Raw genomic sequence first — 25,670 nt, 5'->3', positions numbered from 1 at the left:
TAAATGTGGGATCAGTTTTGGCTCTTCGTGTTTCTCTCATAGTTGCACCAAGACTGCATAGAATCCTCGGTCCATGGTACCCATGGGAAGTTGAGGTTTCGAAACAGACTCATTGGAACACAGGAAATAGAAGCAAGAGTAAGCCATTCACCTTATAAAGCCTACGCTGTTATTCAACAGATTATGGCTTCTTATCAACTGATATGCTATTCGGACCCATTATCTCCATATCCCTTGATATCAATAGTGTCTAGAAATCTACCAATTCTGTCTTGAATATCCTCAATGATTGAACTCGCACAACTCCTGCGCGAGAAAGTTCCAGAGATTCACCACCCTCTGAGTGAAGAAACTTTTCTCATCCCAACCTTAAATGGGCTGTCCCCAATGCAGTGCCTGTGTTAAAAGAGGATGTGAAAAGGACACATTAATCTTAATTAAATCCTGAGTAAATGATGGAGTTCATTACCAGAATAGAGTATCTATACAGCAATAACCCAGCAAATATCAGATATGTTGGAGACAAAATGAATAAACTGTTTAAACAGTTCTGTGTAAATGTCAAAAAGATTAATGTCCTAATGGAGAGTTATAAGCCTCACATGGTGTATCTAAACTCTGAACACACATTTGATAGATGCTCCATATGCAAGATTGTTGTTCAAATTGAAAATGGTCAAAATTAGGAAAACAAAACTGATGTAAAGACTGCAATGGCAGGGTATTTCATTAGAAGAGTTATCCTTAGGTAGCAGTGATGGGATAAGGGTGCTGACTAGTTGATGAATTGATTGATTGGCCAATACATTAAATGGAAAAAGCAACTGACATCTGTAGGTTCCAAAGTTGCTGGATAATTCAGAAAAGGTGCAAGGTATGAACATATTCCCTTTGCTTGCACATTATGAATGTATGCCATTCCAGCAATTGTAAATGATTAATGCTATAATTATTTTAAATTGGTTGCTAATGTAGCTATTAGTGCACACAGGATTAGTCAACAACTGCTGCCTGATCAAAGAATCATTTTACCAGCAGATATTTTGTTTTGGGTTTTGCAAACACAACCTGATTGAACATGGCCTATATTTTGCCTTTTACAACGGCCAAAAGAATATTTATTTGATTGGACCAGCCAATCACTGGGACCCCTTGGATGATAAGCGTTTTAGAAAATCTGATTAAATTAAACTGAAGGTATTAACATCATGTAAATTCCTCAACTACGAACCTGGTCAAATACCATCAGATCAGGGCAGAAGTGAGGACGAAGTATGATAGGCAAAGAAAGAAGAGGAGAATTGAATGTCACTTTAGATAAATGAGAACCTAAAGATCTTCTGCCAGTGTGTAAACAGTACACAGGTAGTAAGAGGGGAGTAGGCCTTATTAGAGGCAAAAACATGCTCAGAGCCACAGGGCAAGGCTCGAATACTGAATGAGAGACTTCTATTTGTGTTTATTGAACAAGTGGATGCTAACAATGTGGACATTGAGATGTAACTGGTACCGAATGGTGTATACATTGATAGAACAGGTGTACCGAAAAACCTGGCTTTGAGAGTGCAGTCACCTGAGCCAGCTGATTTGAAATCTAAATTCCTGAAGGAAGTGGGGTGAATATGGTGGAAAACCTGGTCACAATCTTCTAATCTAACAGATAGTTAGGAAGTGCCAGTATATTGCAGAGCAGCAAATGCGATAAGGCAGAGTGCAAGGACATTGCTAGAATCCAGCATTGTTAATCCAGTGACCCAGGTAAGGCATTAGGCTCCTGGGTTTGAATCCTGCCATGTGGATGGTGGAATTTGAATTCAATAAAAATCTGGAATTGAGAATCTAGTGATGACCATTGCTGATTGCTGAAAATACCCATCTGGTACACTAATGTTCTTTAAGGAAGGAAACTGCCATCTTTAACTGATCTGGCCTACTTGTGACTCCAGACCCACAGCAATGTGGTTGACTCTTAACTGGCCTCTGGGCAAATAAGGATGGACATTAATGCTGGCCCAGCCAGCTACGCCCTCATCCTGTGAATTTATCAGTTTAACAACAGGTAAATGAAGTGTTGAATGAAGTGTTAGAAAAAAAAAATCACTAAGACACTGGAGGGACATATTTGTAAAAGGGAAGCATGAAATAGGAAAAGCATTGGACTTTGTTTACATGGATTTTAGGAAAACATTTGATTAGGTACTGCATGAAAAGCCAAATAACAAAACTGAAGTTCATCACAGAGGGTGAGATCAGATTGGATTTACAAGTTAGCATTAAGATGGAAAAGAGCATGTCATGGTGACTCGAGTCATACAGCACAGAAACAGGCCAGCCCTTCAGCCCAACTCGTCCAAACCACCCAAGTTTCTGATACCGAACTAGTTCTATTTGCCTGTGTTTGGCCCATATCCCTTTAAACGTTTCCTATCCATGTACCTATCCAAATGACTTTTTAATGTTGTAATTGTACCCGCCTCTATCAGTTCCTCTAGCAATTCGTTCCATTTATGCACCACCCTCTGTTTGGAAAAGTTGCCCGAGAGGTCCCTTTTAAATCTTCCTCCTCTCATATTAAACCAATGCCCTCTAGCTTTGGACCTCCTTTCTCCTATTCACCTTATCTATGCCCCTCATGATTTTGTTAACTTCTTTAAGGTCACGCCTTAGCCACCGACACTCCAAGGAAAAACATCCAAGCCTATCTAACCTCTCCTTGTAACTCCAACCTTCTAGTCTCAGGAACATCCTTGTAAATATTTTTCACAGTCTTTCCAGTTTAATAGCATCACTTCTATTGGAGGGTGACCAGAATTGTACACAGTACTCCAAATGTGGCCTGATCAATGTCTTGTACAACAATAACATGATATCCCAACTCCTGTACTCAGTGATCTGATTGATGAAGGCAAGCATGCCAAATGTCTTCTTCACCACCCTGTCTACCTGTGATACCACTTTCAAGGAACTGTGTACCTGCACTCTATTTGACAACACTCCGCAGAGCCCTAACATTGTCCATCAGACCAGAAGATAGTAAACATTGCTTCTCCATCCCACCCACATGCAGACTGAATGAATAAATCATTCCACAAACCAATAGCAAATGAATTCTACCTGCTAGGAACAGTCTGATTGCACGCAGCGGTCCCCTGCAACCGCAGATTGTGGTGGTTCACAGACTCCCAGCCCAACTGCTTGTTCTGTGGCACTGTGGAGTCCGTGGACCATGTGTATGTTGGGTGTGGGCGTTTGCACTCCCTTTTTGATTTTCTTAAAAATCTCCTCCTCTGCTTTTGGTTGCACTTCAGTCCCACGTTCCTGATCTTCGGGCACCCGGTACAGAGGAGGGAGGGCAGGTCTGAAGACCTCCTCGTGGGTCTGCTTCTGAGCCTGGCCAAACTGGTCATAAACAGGTCCAGGCAGCGGGCCATGGAGGGGGTTGTTAAGGCTGACTGCCTGCCCCTCTTCTGCGATTATGTTAGGGCCCGGGTGTCCTTGGAGAAGGAGCACGCGGTATCCACCAACACCCTGGAGTTGTTCAGGGCGAGGTGGATGCCGCAGGGAGTGGAGTGCATTATTTCCCCCTCCAACTCTATTTTGATTTAATCCCTGTCCTCCCCATCACTGTTTGATCACACAGCATTGCCCTTTGATGAGAAGGGCACTGCTTGTCACTGGCCACTTGGGTGTTTCCTTTCTTCCTGGTGGTGGAAATTGAATAAAGATTCGTACACCTTGTGTGTCTCACCTGCACACACACATGGGTGCTGGGGAAAAAATAAGCACTACCGCAGTTAGGCGGTAGTGTGGGGGTAAGAAAGAAAGAAAAAAAAAGAAAAAAAAACTGGATTGTCAGACATCCTATTCCCTCTGAGAGCTGGCTCTTGAGGGTGCTGGATCAGTGTGTGAGAAAAAAAAAGAAAAAACTAGAAGGAACAGTGTGATTGGCTCCCAGCTAGCTGAACAGCTTGTGGATGTGAATGTGAGGGTCAGAAACTTCAGATCTCTGTAAAGGGGAGGGCTGTTTTTTATCCTTGTTGTAAAAATAAAATGCCTGAAGCCTGAAGAAATTTATGTTCTCTCACCAGCTACCGTATGTTGTCACTTTCAACTAATAATTCAGAGGCTTTCTAAGTTGTGAACCAGCCATCTGTACATCGTCCAAGCAAGGGAAATGACCTAAAGAGAGATCAAGGAGCAGCAAGTTCTAGCAAGCCAAAATGTCGTCTCAGTGAACCTTGTGCACAGGGATCACTGAACTGCCTTTCCTGTTGTCCTTCCACTCTTATCACAATGTTTATTTCTGTATCTGTTTGTTTGTGTGTACAGGGGGAGTTTTATAACTGTTAGAGTTTTAACTTGTACCGTTGCATACATTTTCTAATCAATCCATTCAGAGATGATATAATGCAATCCTGGAGCAGGTAGGATTTTAACCTGGGACTCCAGGCACAGAGGTAGGGACTCTACCACTGAGTCATAAGGACCCTAAAAATAGTAGACTTGTATGATGTGGTTGATGGTCATTTTACCTGTAGCTCGAATCTATTTATTTGGAACAATTGCTATGTGCAGAAATCTGGTCTGTGCTTTTGTCAATCTAGATCTAAAACGACAGCTAAATTGGAGGAGAATTGTTATGTTTAGAAAATCTTTTGTGATGATCATGGGAATAGTGGGGGTTGATTTCCAGCACACTACCCCTGCAAGATGTAATAATCTCACTTCAGTTTGTATGGCCTTGATGTGAACAAAGCCTGGACTAAATTTCTCTCCTTAGCAGTGACCACACTTCAAAAGTTCTGCATTAACTGCAAATAGAAGTCACAAAAAATATTATTCAATGCAACGATAGTGTAAATCTTTTGCTTTCTAGTAGTCTTTTGTTACTTCTAGCAAATAAGCACAAAATTTGTGTTAACCTTACTCAATGCAAGTATTCATGGAAACAAGTTTGATGCATGAATGTCTATGATTTTTGTAGTTAAGGTAACAGAGTGATATACTCACATGTACACTAACTGTTCACTTAAATACCTCCTCTTTAGCCAATCATCCCTGAAGTAATGCAAGCTTCTTATACCTGCCCATGAAACACCATCTGATCATTATCCTCTCCACACTTAACAACATTACCTTCTGTTACGCTTATAGGTGCCACTATTCTCAATACTAAACACTGTTACACACAATATCAGTCATTTTATAGTTGAAACGCCGTATTTATTGCTTATCTCTAATTACCTCAGGGCATTAAGAGTTGACTGTAGTTGCATATAAAACATGCTGCACAATTGTGGTAGCTCTTATCCCCAAACGATGCATGTAAACGAATCTGTTTTTGTGACAAATCAGCAACTTTCATGATAGTTTTTGTCAGATGCTTTTTAGTTCCTTCAGTTAACCACCTAACTTGGCGTGATAGAAAACTTCCAAAAGCTTGAACTTTTGAGTTGATATTTTTGCCCAGAGATGTGATTCTGAGCTGAATTTAGATTGTGCAGTCAGAACAGCAGCAGCACATTCAATTTTCCAAGAGTTTGTTCAATCAGCTGTCCTCATAGGATATTTTCCCTTACCTTCAAGTACTTTCTGTTGAATAACTTTTTAAATGTTTCAGCAAAAAAAGGACAAATTTCAAAAGCTTTACTGTGGGCACTTGGATGAGTGTTTTTAGTAGGTGAAAAGCTTCAATAGATATGATTGCGAGTGAGACAGAAACACACTAAATGTTCTGATATATATTAGAAACCTTTGATGCATATTTAATGAAATACTAAATTCTTTTGAGCCACAGGGTAGTCCGAAAGAGCGAGCACATGCACATCATCCATTTAATTTTACTTACATTTTCAGTCATGCACAAGTAAAAATTTATGACTAACTAATTATCCATTCACTCTTAAAATAAAAAGGCCAAGATTTATCATGTCTCAGTGCAGTTTTAATTTAGAAAATAAAATTAAGAGAGCTGTGTGAAATAAAAGAGAAAGAACATCTGTAAAGGAAAAGGTAAGAGGAACAAAACATCACAAAATAGAGACAAAGAATGCAGAGTTATTGGGAGAGTTCATTCATAGAATTCATAGCTCACAGAATCCCTACAGTGTGGACAAAGGCCATTAGGCCCAACAAGTCCACACCAAGTGTCCAAATGCATCCTATCCAGATCCATTCCCCTACCCTATTACTAACTAGCTGCTCAAGAGAAAGTGGAAGAAAGCCTGGAGAAACAGCAGCAACAAAGAGAGAGAGTCAGGTATGATGACCATATTCTCTGAATTAGCATGTGTAATGCAACAGGAGATCAACTGGTTTAATTTTACAATTATCTAAGGAAACATTACCTTGTAAATTCAAGAACGTTGAGCAATTCATATTTTTCTTCTTGCCCAAGCTGCAACAGAAGAAAAGATTTATTAAATCAAAGTGGATTTGTGTTTTTCTCTGAATCTCAAACCCTAACAATAAAAAAAAGACAGATAGAGGTAGTAACTCAGTTAATGACAAAAATAAACGCTAAGTGTTTTTCACTGATTTTATTTCAATGTCATTCTAGTAAATATTGGAATGAACAGACAGTTCCTTTCAAAGCTGTCATTCAAAATCTATAATATTGTGTGGTATTGCTCTTGATACCATACACATCCAATGAGACAACATGCCACAAATTAAATTAATGAAAATTACAATTCCATTGGTAATACACTTTTGATTGCAGCAAGTGTGAATATGTTAGATTACCTAAATTATGAATGGATTTCCTAGTTTCTTGAAATGCACTAATCTGTTTTCGCAAATACTGCTGTTGACTGTGCCTGCATGGTTTGAAAACCAGAAATAAACCATCAATGAATTATATTTTAATTCTGGCTCAGATAAAGAAAATCCTCTGCTCTTCTTACAATGGTTTAAGGAGAACTTGAAAGTTTACCATACAGCCAGAAGAAATTTTTGAATTTGTGCCACTGGCTGGCAAACTAATTCAACTGCCATCAATACAACAGATGGAAAATCACTAGGAACACTGATGCCTTTTACCAAATGTGTGGGTGACTGGAGATTGCTCAACAACAGAAAGGATCCAGAATATAGCTCTTCTAATATGTTCTGTAATAACACCTTCAACATCGTCATACTTTATCACTCAAACCTCCAAAGGCTTGTTTGCCTTCTCACATCCAGTCTGAGTGGGTGGCTGCATTTTAGTGGGCAGTGACAACAACGTAACAGAAGTGGTATATCAAAGGGAAACAATGAGATGATTGAGAATGGTAGCAACTTGACGAATGAGAACTGGATTGTGAAAGGGACAGAATGTACAAAAATAAGAATGCACTTGCAGATGTGTCCAGAGACAGCAACAACAGTTTAAAGACAGAGTTAAAGCTTTTGTATCTGAATGCAATGAATTGGTAGAACAGATTGGAATAAATACTAAGACCTGATAGGCAATAGAGAGACATGATTGCAAGGTGGCCAAGGTGGGACCTGAATATTAAAAAATATGATATTTCAAAAAGACAGGAAGGTTAGAAAATGTGGTGGGGTAGTTTTGTTACTTAAAGGTGCCATTTGAATGATGGAGAATGAAACATTAGCTTGAATAGGCAAGACGTAGAGCTTGTAGAGATACACAATAGGAATGATAAGAGGTAACTTTTGGGACTTTATTAATCTGTAGACAAGCTAATAGGAGATACACTGTATGGCTGAGTGCATAGAAATAAATGTGCTAAGAAAGGTACTGAAATAATCATGGGTATCTGTAATTTACATATATGTTGGACATGATCAATTTGATAAAGGTAGCTTGGAAAATATGAGTTGAGAGAGCATTCAGGTCAAATTCTCAGACTAGTATTTTCTAGGGTTAAAGAGAGACCAAGCTATTACCTGGTAAAATTCAGTGAGACAGGGTTAATCAATAACATTGCTGCTTGCATAAATGATACATCTACAAACACTCACCCTCTCTGTTACCAAAGTACAGCTATGAGTACCATCTGCAAAATGTACTGCAGAAATTCACCAAGCCGCCTTGGAGCATCTTTAAAACCCATAGCCATTACCATCCAGAAGGACAAGGGCAGCAGATACATGGTAACTGCAAGTTATTTTCCAAGTCATTCACCATTGGACATGGAAATGTACTACCATTGCTTCAGCATCTCAGAGTCAAAATCCAAGAACTCCCCCTCTGTCAGTGTTATGGGTATATCTTCATCAAATGAAATATAGTGGACGAACAGCAGCTCACCAGCAGCTTCTCAAGGGAAATTCTGGATGGATAATTAATGCTGGCTCAGCCAGAAAAGCCTACATTTCATGAATTAATTTAAAAGAAATACTTTCATAATAGTGGAATCTCTAGACAAAAGCAATCATTACATTGTAAAATGTCACACTAACTTCAAAGGGCAGCAATGTCTGTCTAAGATCAGTGTTTCAAACCTAAATAAAACTAACCATGAGGACATGAAGGTCAAGCTGACCATAGTGAAATGGAAACCTAGGAGGAAAAGCAGGACAGAAAAGTTGTGCTATGTTTAAGGAGGTATTTAATAACTGTCAGCACAGGTTTATTCCTCTGAGGTGGAAAAAACTCCGAGAAAGGTGTATCATGCATGGCGGAATAAGGAAGTTGAAGATTTCATCAAATTGAAAGAAATAGGTCAGAAGGCTGGTTAGATTCCAGAAACTAGAAAAAAAATTGAAAAAAAAAAGCAGAAATTGGTATAAGAGTGAGAGATAGTTAGGAATATTAAAATAGATAGCTAATTATTTCTCCAATTAATTAAAAAAGAAAGTGGTAACTAAAGCTATATTAAATGCCTTGAGAAATGATTAATAAATGATTAAAAAAAAGGATATGTTGGGGGAAATTAACAGATAATTTGTGCCTGTCCTCATGGTGACAAACTTGGAAAACTGTCCATACACTTCAAAAAGTGTAAGAAATGGAGAAGCCAAAAACAATCACAATCACCAGTGGAAAGTTGCTGGGTAAACCAATCGGCCTAAAAGCTGGCAAGTCCTCAGGACCAGATGGCCCACACTCCTGGGTTCTGCAAAGTTAATATATGATTCATATAGTAGATGGTTATGATCTTCCAAAAGTCCTTACACTCTGAAAGGAAACTACTTAGGCCAGTTAGCTTAACATCTACATAGAACATAGAACATAGAAGGATACAGCGCAGTACAGGCCCTTCGGCCCTCGATGTTGCGCCGACCGAATCCTACCTAACCTATACTAGCCCAATAACTTCCAAATGCCTATCCAATGCCCGCTTAAATGACCATAAAGAAGGAGAGTTCACCACTGATACGGGCAGGGCATTCCATGAACTCATAACCCACTGTGTGAAGAATCTACCCCTAACATCTGTCCTATACCTACCACCCCTTAATTTAAAGCTATGTCCCCTAGTAACACCTGACTCCATTAGTGGTAAAAGGTTCTTAGTATCTACCCAATCTAAACCCCTAATCATCTTATACACTTCTATCAGATCTCCCCTAAACCTTCTCTTCTCCAATGAGAACAGCCCCAAGTGCCTCAGCCTTTCCTCATAAGATTTTCCTACCATTCCAGGCAACATCCTGGTAAACCTCCTCTGCACTCGTTCTAAAGCTTCCACATCCTTCCTATAGTATGGCGACCAAAACTGCACACAATACTCCAGATGAGGCCTCACCAGAGTCTTATACAACTGCAACATGACCTCAGGACTCCGGAACTCAATTCCTCTGCCAATAAAGCCCAGTACACCATATGCCTTCCTCACAGCACTATTTACCTGGGTGGCAACTTTCAGAGATCTGTGTACATGGACACCAAGATCCCTCTGCTCATCCACACTACCAAGTAGCCTACCATTAGCCCAGTAATCCATCATCGTGTTATTCCTACCAAAGTGAACGACTTCGCACTTAGCTACATTGAATTCCATTTGCCACATTTCCGCCCAGCTCTGCAACTTATCTATATCCCGCTGTAACCTACCACTTCCTTCCTCACTATCCACAACTCCACCGACTTTTGTGTCATCCGCAAACTTGCTTACCCAGCTTTCAAGTCCTTCCTCTAGATCATTTATAAAGATAACAAAAAGCAATGGTCCCAAAACAGATCCTTGTGGTACACCGCTAGTAACTGCGCTCCAAGATGAACATAATCCATCAACTACTACCCTCTGTCTCCTTCCAGCCAGCCAATTCCTAATCCAAACCTCTAATGTATCCTCAATGCCATACCTCCGTAGTTTTAGCATTAGCCTACCATGGGGAACCTTATCGAACGCCTTACTAAAATCCATATACACAACATCTACTGCTTTACCCTCGTCCACTTCCTTAGTCACCTTCTCAAAGAACTCAATAAGGTTTGTGAGGCACGACCTGCCCTTCACAAAACCATGCTGGCTATCCCTGATCACGTTATTCCTACCCAGATGTTCATAAATCTTATCCCTTACCATTCTCTCTAAGACTTTGCCTACCACTGAAGTCAGACTCACTGGCCTATAGTTACTAGGGCTATCCCTACTCCCTTTCTTGAACAATGGGACCACATTCGCTATCCTCCAGTCCTCTGGTACTATTCCCGTTGACAATGACGACATAAAAATCCAGGCCAATGGCTCTGCTATCTCCTCCCTAGCTTCCCATAGGATCCTGGGGTAAATGCCATCAGGCCCAGGAGACTTATCTATATTCATCCTTTCCAATATTCCCAAAACCTCTTCCCTGCATATTTCCAGGGCATCCATTCTAATTATTTGTGATTCCATATTCACATCAGCAACAGTGTCCTGTTCCTGAGTGAATACTGATGAAAAGTACTGATTTAATGTCTCTCCAATCTCCTCCGCCTCCACACACAACTTCCCACTACTATCCTTGACTGGACCGATACCTACCCTAGTCATCCTTTTATTCTTGACATACCTATAGAAAGCCTTTGGGTTTTCCCTAATCCTACCAGCTAAAGACTTTTCATGTCCCCTTCTCGCTTCTCTTAGCTCCCTCTTTAGCTCCTTCCTGGCTACCTTATAACTCTCAATCGCCCCTACTGAACCTTCACGCCTCATCTTTACATATGCCGCCTTCTTCCCTTTCACAAAAGGGACTCCAATTCCTTACTAAACCACGGCTGCCTCACAAGGCCCTTTACACCATGCCTGACTGGTACATACCTATCGAGGACACGCAGTAGCTGCTCCTTGAACAATCCCCACATCTCATTAGTGTTCTTCTCTTGAAGCCTGTTTTTCCAATCCACACATCCTAAGTCATGCCTCACTGCATCATAATTTCCCTGCCCCCAGCTATAACTCTTGCCCTGCGGCACACGATTATCCCTCTCCATCACTAAAGCAAAAGTCACCGAGTTGTGGTCACTGTCCCCGAAGTGCTCACCTACCTCCAAGTCTAACACCTGGCCTGGTTCATTACCTAGAACCAAATCCAATATAGCCTCCCCTCTTGTTGGCCTGTCTACATATTGTGTCAGGAAACCCTCCTGCACACATTGTACAAACACCGACCCATCTAATGAACTCGAGCTATAGCTCTCCCAGTCAATATCTGGGAAGTTAAAGTCCCCCATAACAACCACCCTGCTACCTTCACTCTTTTCCTGAATCATCCTCGCAATATTATCCTCTACTTCTCTAGGACTATTAGGAGGCCTGTAGAAAACACCTAACAGGGTGACCTCACCTTTCCTATTTCTAACCTCAGCCCAAACTACCTCAGATGGCAAGTCCTCTTCCATCGTCCATTCCACTGCTGTGATACTATCTTTGACAAGTAATGCCACGCCTCCCCCTTTTTTACCCCCATGTCGGATCCTACTAAAACATTTGAACCCTGGAACGTGCAACAGCCATTCTTGTCCCTGTTCTACCCACGTCTCTGTAATGGCCACAACATCGAAGTCCCAGGTACCAACCCACGCTGCAAGTTCACCTACCTTATTCCTTATACTTCTGGCATTGAAGTATACACACTTCAATCCACCTTTCTGGTTACAGGCACCCTCCTTAGAGATCACTGCATTATTCCTAACCTCCCTACACTCAAGGTCCTGTACCCTAAAGCTACAGTCCTGGTTCCCATGCCCCCACGGAGTTAGTTTAACTCAGAGAAATTGCCAGAATTCATTTTTATTGTTATAACAGGAAACTTAGAAAATCCTATTAAGATTAGGGAGGGTCAGCATGGTTTTGTGAAAAGTAAATGGTGTTTAATATATTAGAATTTTTTGAGGAATCATGGAGAGCCTATGGATATGATGCACATAGACTTCCAAAAGGCATTTGTTAAGGTACCACATCTAAGGAGTACTACACAAGAATGCATAGCGTAAGGAATAACATTGATAGAGGATTGGTTAGCTAATAGGAAACAGGGGGTAAGGATTAAAAAGATCTTTCTCAGTTGACAAGCTGTAATTGGTGGAATGACACAGAGATCAGTGATTAGACTAGAGTGGTGCTGGAAAAGCAGAGGTCAGGCAGCATCCGAGGAGCAGGAAAATCGACGTTTCAGGCAAAAGCCTTTCATCAGGAATAGAGGCTTTTATCTGAAACGTCGATTTTCCTGCTCCTCGGATACTGCCTGACTTGTTATGCTTTTCCAGCACCACTCTAACCTAGACTCTGGTTTCTAGCATTTGCAGTCTTTGTTTTTACCCATAGAGATCAGTGAGTTATTGATCATCAGAATCAGCGAAAAGTAAAAGCCATTTGAAGTATGAAATCAACTTGATTCTTTTGTTAAGTATGTTCTTTTGTAACTTAATAAATTGTCCTGATATTACATTCAATTTCTCCTTTTACAAAATGGATGGTTTTAATTGGGCACTGGACTTTCTACTGCTCCAAAAAATTAAATATCTTAGTCTCATTCTTGCTTGAACAGACAGTAGCAAGTCTCAAGTTTATAAACTTATCTGAATATCTCTTTTACCAAGTTCATTGTTAATGTTCACTGTAAATTAGAAAGTATTTTTATCTGCTCATCAGTATGCTGTGTTCTCATCATTCCTTTTATCTTACTAATCTCTAATCTCCCTATTACAAATTAACGAAGGTGAGTGATTTTATCAGTGATATTTTGAAATGACGTGAAGACAGAAGTTATCCAGTTACCAGGAGGATAGATGAGTCTGGCTCAAGATCACATCATATGACACATCTCACTGCTGTCCATGTGAACCACTGGCTACATAAACACTTCCTCTTGCTCTGTAAATACAAGTGAAAGAATACGGAATGGGACGATTGGGCGCAGCCGTTCGGGTGCCGGTGTTTTGGCACGGCCGTTTGGGCACCAGCTGATTTAGCGCCAGCCCATTTGGGGACGGATGTTTTGGCGCTAGGAAAAAAATGTTGATTGATTCATCATCATTTAAAGGTAGAACTTTAAAAAGTTTTAAAACTGTAAAGAAGTGTTCTTAGCACTAAGACGCCTGTCACCAAATGGGCTGGCGCCAAAATAGGTTTGGCGCCCAAACGTCTGTGCCAAAACGTACCAAACTGGAAAGAATGGTGGCTGAACAGTGCAAATTTCTTTGAACTTCTCCACTAGTTCCCTTCCAACGACATCACGCTGCAATTTCATGCCTCCTTCCAACTTTACAAAAAACGCTTAAATGCAACTTATGCATTCAATCCAGATCCTGGTCACTCAGGATACCCATTTTTTTCTTGTAGATAGCTAGATGAAGCAATGTTAAGCATTTACAAACATTAGGAAATTATTCTAATACATAAATCAGATAATTAGGACAAAGATATATTTAAATAAAGCACTTTATAGCTTTAGGTAAAGACTTCCTTGAACTATCAAATGCCCCTACTAAACATGCAATAAATGGGTGATTATCCTATATTATGCATCTCCATACTTCACCATTCAAAAAACTGAATGTAACAGTTTAGAACAAATGACATATTAAGTAGATACTAGACAATCTTACTTTGATTATTTAGGAGATTAGTAGGAAAGGTGAGCAAGCTATTTCTTCTTTGAACCAATAACTTTTACTATTTACTGTTATGCTTCTCCAAAAAGCAATTTTTTTCTTTAAAAGAACAGAGCTGATGGAAGACCATAAGGATCTAATTAAAATATAGGCATTTTACAACAGGAGGAATGATGATGAAATGTTGGCTTTCCTTATTGTGTATTTTCAAAATAAATCACATGATTCCTTCAAGGAGATGAGAACTGCTTTCAGTTAATGAAAATACATTTAAACCTAAGAGATTGTTACACAAATGTCCGAGATACTTACAGCTTCTATAATAACTGAATTTGGGGTTCGCCCACTGAAGACAAAGCCCAATTGCTTTGCTGCTCTCACCAATGCTCCTTCATCTGTTTTTTTAAAAAAAATTCTATTATTCAGGTCATTTTGTCAGAAAGCAATGACAAAATAATAAAAAGTAACAGCAGTTTAAAGTGCACCATGTTCCGTAACTGTAGGTTAACATATTCTCCTCAGTTTGCAAAAACATGAAATGAGTTATGTGTACCGATTCAGTGTCTTATCAACCATAAAATATAGCCTTTGAAAGGTACAGAAGTGTTTTGTGTAAAATATGTAAGATAGATAATCTAATTGAAGATTTTTCCTTCAGTTCTCTTCCTGTACTGGACAAATCTTTCAAAAACCTACTGTTCCAGAATACTTGACCAGTTCACTTGGGATCTTGAATGGAATAAGAATTCTGAACTATACTTTGAATCAAAATTAAGGGATTCATAACAAGAATCGACCAAAACATTACATGGAACTCACTTATCAATTCTTTCAAAAAAAAAACTGTTTAATTTTACCAATGAAATTTTGAAATGTTTTAGAAAATCTCTGCATTTTTCAGTCTTCATCTACTGATTTCTCAAATATGTGTGTATTTCTCAATATATTCTTCTGAACCAGAGAGATTGAGCTGAAGTGTTAGGTCTGTGTGTCGTTTCATCGCTTGACTTGCTGAATATTTTCTGTTTTTTTTCTGGGTTCCTGGTGTATTAATGAATAGAAATTGAATGAAGCACAACAAATTGTTGAATAATGAATACATCCAATGCATTCATGTAGTAACCTGAGTTACAGAATGCTGGCATGCACATTTTCTTTTATTCACTCATGGGGTGTGGACATAGGGATGGACATTTACTGCCCATCCCTCGGTGCCCTCAAGAAGATGGTATTAAGTTGTGTTCTTGAACTGCTACATTCCATGTGCTGTATGTGGACCATTTAGGAGAGAATTCCACGAGTTTAACCCAACAATACTAAAGGAAAGGCAATATAATTCCAAAGTAGTTTCCAAAAGTTCTTTATTCACACCTCTTGAAAACAATACACATTCTCAATATCAACACAGTAAATAATCCAACAGTAAAGAAAAAATTGGGAGCCTCTGTTACCTTAAGAAAATGATCTGCAAAACAGAGGGAACAGTGAATGTACTGTATTCAATTGCTTTCACATTGGATGAAATGATTTTGGACCTACTAAATAGAATCAGAGCCATAGAGATGTACAGCACGGAAATAGATCCTTTGGTTCAATTTGTCCATGCCGACCAGATATCCCAACCCAATCTAATCCCACCTGCCACACCTGGCCCATATCCCTCCAAACCCTTCCTATCATATACACAACCAGATGCCTTTTAAATGTTCAACCTCAGTTGGCAAAGTAGCATAAAGTAAAATATTCAATGTTATACTGAAGGCATTCCCATTCTTCAATGTGCACACACTTCATAAGAAGGGCCTTTTTCTATCTTCTAGACCTTCATGAGTCGATTAAAACTAATTGATTAATATTATTTGCTTAAAAATGACATGGATCACATATGTTACACAGGTGGAAATAATAGTAAATCCAAAAATTATGGAAAACTAATTTGAAAAATATGATCAAAAGAAAGATATTTAGGGGGAAAGTGTGTGAAAAGGGGGAAAAGACAAAACCAAAAATCTAGTTCTTTTTGGCTATTTAAAAGAAGAGAATTGAAACATATACTTTACAGGAAGTTTAGTTCAATTTGAAAGAGTTATCCAACCCACTCAGCAGTTTTCCCCAATAGTGGTGCATTCTTTTTCCTTCTCATGGCTATATCCAAATCCCTTTTAACAAGAAAAGCTAAAAATCTGGTAAACTGTAACCTTGATCAAAAAGAAAAAGAATGAAACAAAATGAAAAATAGTTAGTTTTGGAGTTAGACATTTTGTATGTTTTTGAAAAAATGTTGATGCATTGAAGAGATAAGGATTAGCAATGTAGTCATGATTACAAACTTTTGTATTCATAAAACAGTTCATGATAGAATATATCAAGAATACTTCAGGTAATTAGAGTAGAATTAAATTACCTGAAAACTGATCATAATTAATCAGAAAATTTAAATATAAATTTTCCAATACTTTGCAGGTTGAAATAAAATGTAATGTTGCAATTTATGGACATGTGTGTGTCCTGAATGTGCCAAACACGTCAATTAAAGCACCCTCTTCAATAATTCTAGGCAAGCTTGAGAAAATATGCTTTTCTCTTTTATTTAATAAAGAAACCTAAAATTCAGAATTGGTAGCTGATATTAAATTTTGAGCATAAATTGGTGAAGTAATATGAAATCAAAGTGATAAACTGCAATAAATCCCACTATGAATAAATCCTGCAATGAATAGAATAGAGTAACAGTACTGAATCTGGTGACTTCTCCCGATGTGATTAATGAATAATTTTGAGAAAACTATTCATGCAACATATTCATGCTTCTAGCTAATGCAAATGCAGGATGTTCCGAAGAAAGTCTGTTATTATTCAAATTCACAACTGAGCAGATGGTCGATAATTCATAAAATCCCTACAACATGAAAACAGGATAAATTGAAACTGATTGAAATATTTAGACGAGACTGTGTTAAAAACAACAAATAAAGTGCTTGTTGCTCAAATTCAATGTTTGTATATAACATGATAGTTGCAAATGTAATGGTGGTACAAAAGCAAAATACTGCAGATGTTAGACCTTGGAATGAAACAAGAAGTGCTGTAAATACTCAACAGATCAGGCAGCATCAATTGATAAAAACAGAATTCATATTTTAGGTTGATGACTTTTCATCAAAAGATGATGGCAATTGATTTCAAGAGGACAGGAGCAGGTTGGTGGAAGGGAAGTGGAAAGGAGAGGACATATGGCAAATTAAATTCCATCCAGAGAAGTGGGAGGTGATACATTTTGGTAGGAGGAATGAAGAGAGAAACATATTCTAAATGCTCCAACGTTTATTGGAAATGAGGGGCATGTACTTGCCCACAAACGTCTGATGACGACAAGACATGTTAGCAATGCAGTCAAATGATTATGTTGGAGATTCTGGGCTTTTCAAATAGTGTGTAGAGTACAAAAGCCAGGAAGTTATCTGAAGTCCACATTAGATTAGATTAGATTTTAGATTAGATTACTTACAGTGTGGAAACAAGCCCTTCGGCCCAACAAGTCCACACCGACCCGCCAAAGCGCAACCCACCCATACCCCTACACTTACCCCTTACCTAACACTATGGGCAATTTAGCGTAGCCAATTCACCTGACCTGCACATCTTTGGACTGTGGGAGGAAACCGGAGTATCCGGAGGAAACCCACGCAGACACGGGGAGAATGTGCAAACTCCACACAGTCAGTCGCCTGAGTCGGGAAGTACTGCTTAGCTCTGACTGACTGTTTTCAACTCTGTGCATCATACAGGACAATGGGACAAGAAGGATTTATAAAGGATACAGAAAAGTCTTAATAGAATGATTCCAAGAATAAAGGATCACAGTCGTGCATGAATGATTTATTTAATCACATATACTTTACAGTAAGAATACAATAAAATACAATGAAAAGATTTCATTTTGCAAATGTGGATAGAATGGAAAAGAAGCCACAATGTTTTGTTAACTATCACATCTGAATTACAAGCTTCAAGACTCCTTTAGAATCACAATACTACAGAACAGGAGGCCACTCAGCCCAATGAGGGCATAGTTTCCTTTACTTATCCACATACTAGTAGATAAAAGAATTGTAGGATAAAATAACTTTAATGATATGCATGCTTGATTTATTATCAATCATGGAGTTCTATAGTGCCCAATATGTTAGGTAAAAACAATGACTGCAGATTCTGGAAACCAGATTCTGGATCAGTGGTGCTAGAAAAGCACAGCAGTTCAGGCAGCATCCAAGGAGCAGTAAAATCAACGTTTCGGGCAAATGCCCTTCATCAGGAATACAGGCAGAGAGCCTGAAGGGTGGAGAGATAAGTGAGAGGAGGGGGGCCCAATATGTCCCTAGAGTTGAATTAAACGCTGGCGTTCATTATCATCTTTGCTGAAGGTAACAGTTGTAATGCCAACACACAAATGCCAACGAGACAGGAAAATACCATCTGTTACATCTATCCTGTCTCACAGTCAGAAGACATGCATCCTAATCTCACTCCAAATCATGTGAACTCCTGAGAAACAGTAATAAAAAATGAAAACTGAGGGCAATTTGGTGGAAACAATGTGAAAAAGTCATGTTTAAACTCCAGGTGATCAAAACTAGTCCACCCCACCAGGCTTTGGTAATTCCTTCCATTATCTATTTTCTGTAAGAGACGATCTTCATTCAAGACAGAAACAAATCTAGCTGCCACTTGAAAGAAGTCAAAGGAACAGCATGAACAGTATAAGCTGGCAGTCTGCGCAGACAGCCACTAATCTCTGGAAAACACATTTAATCCAGTTCTGGTGTAAAATAACTTGCAAGTCATAACTCCTGGTTCTCACTATTTAATTGAAACAATTAATTATTAAATTCACAAACTATTTCCTTTACTGTATCATTACGTATTATTGTAACGTATTATTACATATAAAAATGCAGCTAACTTTATAACTAAGGTGCTACAAAGTAACATAGTCCAGAGACCTCCCCTTTCCAATGAATCAATACACCCCAGTGAGATGACCTAAACCAAGCAGAGTATTTCACATATTCTGGTCAGTGTCTTGTACATGGACAAAATAATGTAGCTCATCTTATACTCAACTGTCATATAAACACATCCATCCACCCTAATGACTTTAAGATCACATGTTATTGTTTGCTTTCCTTTTGGAGATCTGTGTCCAACAGCCCGGTTCTTTACCTTTTCTAATTTTCTTTAGCTTTACTCTTGAAGGATTTACATGTTTACACTTGTATATATCTTTCCAAGCTAACAATTTCTCAAGATCAATTCACCAGAATCAGTTGAGCATCATCTATAGCCTTGAAAATTATACAGAATGTATAGATGGTGTCAATCACTACTTCTAGATAATCAATAAAAAGTAAAACACACGCCATGCAAAGCACCATTGCTCACAGTCATTACAAAAATCCAAACGCATCTGCAGTTATTTTCTGCTGGAATTTTGAGTCAGCTGTCATCCAGCTCAATGAATAGCGATATTACTCGTAGAGAGACATCTTGTCCAGCATCTTATCAAAAACCTTTTGGAAATCCAGGCAGATAATGCCTTCCATTATCCACCATCCTTACTATGTCTTCAAAAGATACAATACAAATTGTAAAGCATAACCTAATTTTACAGAGGTCATACTGGATGTTCCTAATATGTTCTCCTGTATGCACGTAACCACATTCAGTATCCCAATAATTCTCAAGCATATTTCTGATTAATGCCAAACTAACTGATCTGTAGGTATCTGGATTCTGCAACATTATTTACAAAAAGCTCAAAAATTCTCTTACTCAGAGAAATTAGCAATTAGATGGAAGCTTTTCATTTGGAGGTCAGATTTTTCAAATTAAATGTTGAAGCAGTTCTGGAGAGATGTCAGGGCCAAACTACAGAGCCAAAAGCATACAGATTGATTCAGACTACCAGATAGATGCTATTAGACCAGGTAGTAGCTAAGGTACAGTTGAAAATAAATTTCTTGCTACCCCACCTCTGCTGAAACCTGAATAAAGACATTTTATTTAAGTTTTCATCCTGCTCAAGCTGATCCAAAGTCCAGTTTTTTCACAAAAGGCAAAATACTGACAATATTGAAGCAACCTGTGCTTATCTAATTCAAAACAATGCCCAACATTCGATGTGATTCCATGATTGGACAACATTTGTTAAACAATCCTGAGTGTTAGGAATTATGTTGAGACTAACTGAAGATCATCAGATCAGGCTTGCAAGGTGGCACACATTTATATAATTGAACCTACAAATGCACAGGACTTCATCAGACAGAAAGAACAGTGCAGACGACGAGTCTGTCTCAACTTAATATATATAGTTAACATTGATCTTGGTCATTCTTCAGAGAAACATCTTGACTGATCAGAATAAACCTGTTCATTTTAAATTGAAATGTAGCTTGGCAGTTAATTGTCAGATATCACCTAAATGCCACATTCCTTATGGCAACACCTCTACCAGAGACCACTTGCCAACCAATCTGCACTACTTCTCATACATTAAAAATAATGTTCTACTTTATATTACCATTTCTCCTGATACAAAACACTTTAGTCAAGTATGTCTGTTCTCTGCAAAACGGAGATGATACACTATCAATGGAATATCCTCTGAAGATGCTGATCCCTTGCCAGAGTATAGTTTCACAAGCCCTTTGCTACTTTGCAACTGATCATTAACTCAAATTGAACTGTTACATTGGGCTTTGACCACCTACGTAGATCAAAGAAACATCATAGGCATCCTCTCACTAAGCATACCCTGATGAACTTGTAAGAATATTTTGCTTTATTTCCAATAAACTAACATTGTAAAATCGTGGATCAAAACTGTATGTGACTCAGTTATATATCAGATGAACGTTGAGGCATTGGAGAGCAGTCACATGTTGCGCATTAAATAAAATCAGGTGAAGGCACAGAGTTTTGTTCACTTCTATGCAAGAATAGTGTAACAAGTTTAGTAGTTTTCACTACTGAGTAATTTAAGATCACAGGAACCAAAATGTTGCACAGATAGAGAAGATTTATTGGTCCTTGGAGTACTACATGCCATCTACAGCTTCTGAAACTTGCACTTTTATTTTGATTGTGTTTTTTGCCAAAGAAAATAGACTCTTGTAGACAAGCCCTTGCTTAAAAAAAATGAATAAAGAATCTGCTCAATTATTTTGTCAAAAATTGGCCAAATTTCAACCAAACTCGTTACTTAACCCAACATTTAAAACAAAAACTAGAGTTTCCCATAAATAAGTAAAGAAATTTTAAAAGTAAATATTTCTGTTACATATTCTTTTTAGCTAAAAATATGTAACCAAATGGCTATTTCATAGAAAGTAGTGGTAACCATTTGCAGAGATTTTAAATGTTCAGCTTTCATGCCATGTCCAGACTTCGTTCTTGGTGCATTTTAGTAATCCAGTATTGATCAATGCAAGCTTCAAATCCCAGGGAAACAATAGCTTGTGGACAATAGGCTTTAAAGAGAGAATCACCTCGGATATTGAAGATGTTATGCTTTCCTGGAAAGTAGCATTGCTGGCCAGCCTCTCCCTAAAGCCTTACCTAATATTTAGGGGTAGGCAGTGGCACAATGGTAATGTCACTTAACAAGTAATCCAGAATGCTACGCTAATGTGCTGTGTAATTGGGTTCAAAACCCATCATGACAGATGGTGAAATCTGAATTCAACAAAAATCTCAAATTGAAAGTTGTCATCTGATTCTCTAATGCCCTTTAGGGAAAAAGATCTGTCTCCTTACCGGACCTGGCCTACATGTGATTTCATATCCACAGCAATGCGGTTGATTCTTAACTATTCTCTGAAGTGGTCCTAACGAGCCTCTCAAATCAAGGGCAATGAAGTGCTGTCTTTTCCAGACTTGCTGGAAGCAATTCCCAGGTACTGACCTTGTTAACAGATAACTTGTGCTCTCTGTTTAACGTGATGCTCTTCCCCAATGTCCAAGTGTCTGCAGAACATTTTGATCAGTAACCAAACTTGGACTCTCAAATAAACCAAAGCTTGTTTGATTGGTTTTCCTTTCAACAAAAACTGCTACCATAGCTCAAAAATCATCTTTAACTCTTAATTCCAAAGCAAATTTAATAAAAGAATAAATAGAAACAATGAAAAACCAGCAAATGCTCTAAACACTTATATACTTACTGTTTATGAATATGAACCAGTCAATTTATTAACAAGTGAATTTGTATGAATATTTTGTTCGATACGAAGCAAACCTCACATTCATAGCCAACTTTTCTCACTCATCTGCAACGGCTGCCCAGCAGATCTATTCACAGTGATAACACTATGCAAGACTATTTCAGCTCAAAGCAGGTAAACCATTCATACTTCCGAGCAAAATATGACAATTAAGAAATTAATACGAACTTCCTCCTAAAGTATGCTGGAGTCTCCTCTTGCAATATTTTCCCTACTTTGTCAAAAATCTAATTCATGATTTATTTATAGATATTATACGTGGACTAGAAGTCTGTAAATACTTGTACGTTCTAAATTGTGGCATAGACTAATGTGGCGTAAACTTAAATGACTTAATTGGAATTTTCCTATACTTGTAGAAAGGTGAGAAAGATCATGGCATTGTTCACACTCTAGTTTTAAATATCTACCTCCAGCTCAATGCAATATCCACCAGAAATCGGAGCATGCAAATTATTGGGACAGATTTGTGCACACCTTGTACTTCGGTCCATCTGCTCTTCAACAATGCAAAGACACAATACTCTATGTTGAGCAATCCCATCAACAGTTTACAATGATACAGGACATGTAACGTGACTGATCCAAGATAAATGGATAAACGCTAATTCTATTTGTTATGTTGGTATAGTGCTGATCCATGATCCAGCTATCTATACTTGGGACTAATAGGTATTTTCATGTGTAAAAATATCTAATGTTACTTTAATAGAGACAGAATTTATTAATGTTAAAAAAAGCCAGTTCACAAATGTCAGAATCCAAACTAGAAGAGTTCAAAATCGCCTAATTGAAATGTAATACAATAATACTAACGTTTTAACTTGATTTACACCATAACATCTATAAATTTAATTTTATTACCGAACAAAATGAGTGTGATTTTTTGACCTTGTATTTATACACATTTTCATGCACAAATATAAAAATGAATGAATGTTTTAGTTACTTACACTAGTCCACTATTTTAGACAAAAACATGCTTTTAAAAACAAGCTTATTTAGCATACAAATACGCAGCACAAGTTAACCTTTTATCTATTATCTCTTACCTGGAGATGATGCTTGATAGATTATCTTGTCAACTTCCCTTTCAGGCACTGCTGTGTGGCAAATTGCCATCATTGTCAGGAACTCACAAATGACTGGTGCTGTGGGCTAAAATGTGGAGTAAAAATCAACAAACTTCAAGAAAGGAATGCTGTAAAGGATTTGCAAAAAAAAGACATACTTTACTTTAAAAATTAAACTGGATTATTATTGCAGAATTATCACTTACACGTCTTTGACAGCTCTTAAACACGCCATTCAGTCAATTATATTCAATACTTGCCTCCTGCTGCCTGACTTCATCCATACCCATATCCTTCTATTCCTTTCTCCCTAAAATGCATTCATATACTATTTGCTCAAATCACTCCATTTGGTGGTGACTTTTACTCAACGCTAATCATTGAGTAAAAAGAAATTGCTGAATTCTCTATGTGCATTTATCTCTACATCTACTCTACTAATCTACTTAATTATCTTAATCCCTTTTAGATTACCAGTCAACTTTCTCCTTTCTAGAGAGAAGAGTCCCAAGTCTGTTCAGTATTCCAGACAGTTGTAACCTCAGTTCTGGTATCCTTCTTTAAATTACTTTTTGCTCTTGCCGTATAGAAATCAGATCTATGCATAATAAATTGGACGCAATTTAATGAAGGTAACTTTTTCATAGCTTTCCTACTTTTCAGTTCAAAATATTTTCTCATCTGTTCATGGAAGTTATTGGACACCTCTGGAGCTAAAAGTTCAACTCTGGGAGTTGAACATATGCCTCCTGGCTCAATGTTAGGGTGCTGCCACCGCACAAGACATCTTTTCAGTTCTATTAATTGCAGAAATCAACTGCAATGCTTTGTTTACATTTATAATGACCTTATTGACCTGCAGAAGAGTATTGGTTAGCTCAGTAATTAGATGATTAATAATTATAAAAAGATGAAAATATAGATTGATTGCATGATCGCATTTGTTTTCATCTTTACTAAATCAACTTGGATCTTTGTCATGTTTACAGACAAAGTTTTGGCAGGGTACATCTGATTTCTACTTTTTGTGATTGAACATTTAGTGCAAAGGGAATAATATTCTCCAAAACTAGATAAAATCTATGTAATCGAGATGCCTAAAACAAGGGAATCAGTTCATCACTTAACTTGACAGTTTAGTATTAAATTCAGTTCAAATGCCTGACACCACAACACGTATAGCTATCCAATGGTTATGGATCAGCAGCTTTAGGTGAATGGAGAAAATCCTGTGCTACATGTTTTCGTTTCACTTTCAGGGGCTTTACAGGAAATGATATTTAACAATGTACATTGTTTTACAAAATGAAATGAGATCATACGTAAATTACACATACTTCATTGTTTCCAATATGGCTTAAAAATTAATTTAGTTAAATCGTGAGGATATTGAAATTAGGCTGTATTTGTATATTGAAGCATGGAGAGAAAATGAAATCCGGAGTTTTAGAGCTATTGAAAAACTAGGCATTAACTTAGAAAAAGTTATAAAATAAACAAAACTAATTTGAACTGGCATGTAGGATTCTCCTCCTTTCTTCTTATATCACAGCCCCAACTACAGCCTATGTCAATGCTCCAGTTGACTGGTCAGAACTGACTGGTACAAATTTCTTTAATTCCACCACCTTTACAACAACTATAAAGTACAAAATCTGTATGCTGCTGTCTGACTTGCCTTTCTCCTCCAAAAGCTGCACAAAAGTGGATATCAGATTTCATTGAATGGTGGAGCAGATTTGTTGGGCCAAATGGTCTACATCTGCTCCTATATTTTATGGTCTAAAAGAATAATTTTGTCATCCGACACCCATTCAAATTGAACAGTGGAGTACCTTGCACTTAAACTTGCAAAGAAAAATCATACACAAAAAGGGAGCTTTATTTTAATACATTTGATATTTCAAAAGTACACCCTTTAATGCGCTGTTCCTATAGTCAAATGCTCGCAGCTGAATCTGCATTTGCATTAAAAAAGAACAGGATTTGCTTCAATCTGGGAATCTCATTAATCTAAATAAAACCAAGCTAATAAAGAGTCATTGGACCAGAGTCATTAACTCTGATTTCTCGTCACAGATGCTGCCAGACATGCTGAGATTTTTCAGAACTGCTTTTGTATCTCAAATCTTTTGCACAACTTGAATTCTGAAATAAACAGCAAAGATGTCAATCTTTTTACTTACATGTTATTTTATTTAGGTATCATGTTTGCCTTGAGTTGAAAGGTTATGCACTGGAATTTTAGGAGCACAAGTCATACTACAGAAACTTGAATACATTGTCTAGGTCAACGCAGTCCAAGGGCATGCTCCA

At 38.0% G+C, this 25,670-nt stretch overlaps 1 protein-coding gene across 4 annotated transcripts in view; it reads right to left on the bottom strand.

Moving 5' to 3' along the window:
* The window catches only part of atp8a1 (ATPase phospholipid transporting 8A1), a 345,629-nt gene that overhangs the window by 155,502 nt on the left and 164,457 nt on the right, over positions 1-25,670 (bottom strand). For all 4 annotated transcript variants that reach the window (XM_060824479.1, XM_060824487.1, XM_060824506.1 and 1 more), the window contains 3 exons: positions 23,334-23,439; positions 14,309-14,391; positions 6,348-6,397 (listed from right to left, as the gene is read on the bottom strand). In XM_060824479.1, the coding sequence (XP_060680462.1) occupies positions 6,348-6,397; positions 14,309-14,391; positions 23,334-23,439 (239 nt within the window). The remainder of the gene's footprint in view (positions 1-6,347; positions 6,398-14,308; positions 14,392-23,333; positions 23,440-25,670) is intronic.

Source organism: Hemiscyllium ocellatum, chromosome 1 (genome assembly GCF_020745735.1).
Source record: "Hemiscyllium ocellatum isolate sHemOce1 chromosome 1, sHemOce1.pat.X.cur, whole genome shotgun sequence".
In the NCBI taxonomy this organism is placed as follows: domain Eukaryota; kingdom Metazoa; phylum Chordata; class Chondrichthyes; order Orectolobiformes; family Hemiscylliidae; genus Hemiscyllium; species Hemiscyllium ocellatum.
Note: the sequence above shows the minus strand (reverse complement) of the source record. Positions and strands in the feature narration are given on the sequence as shown.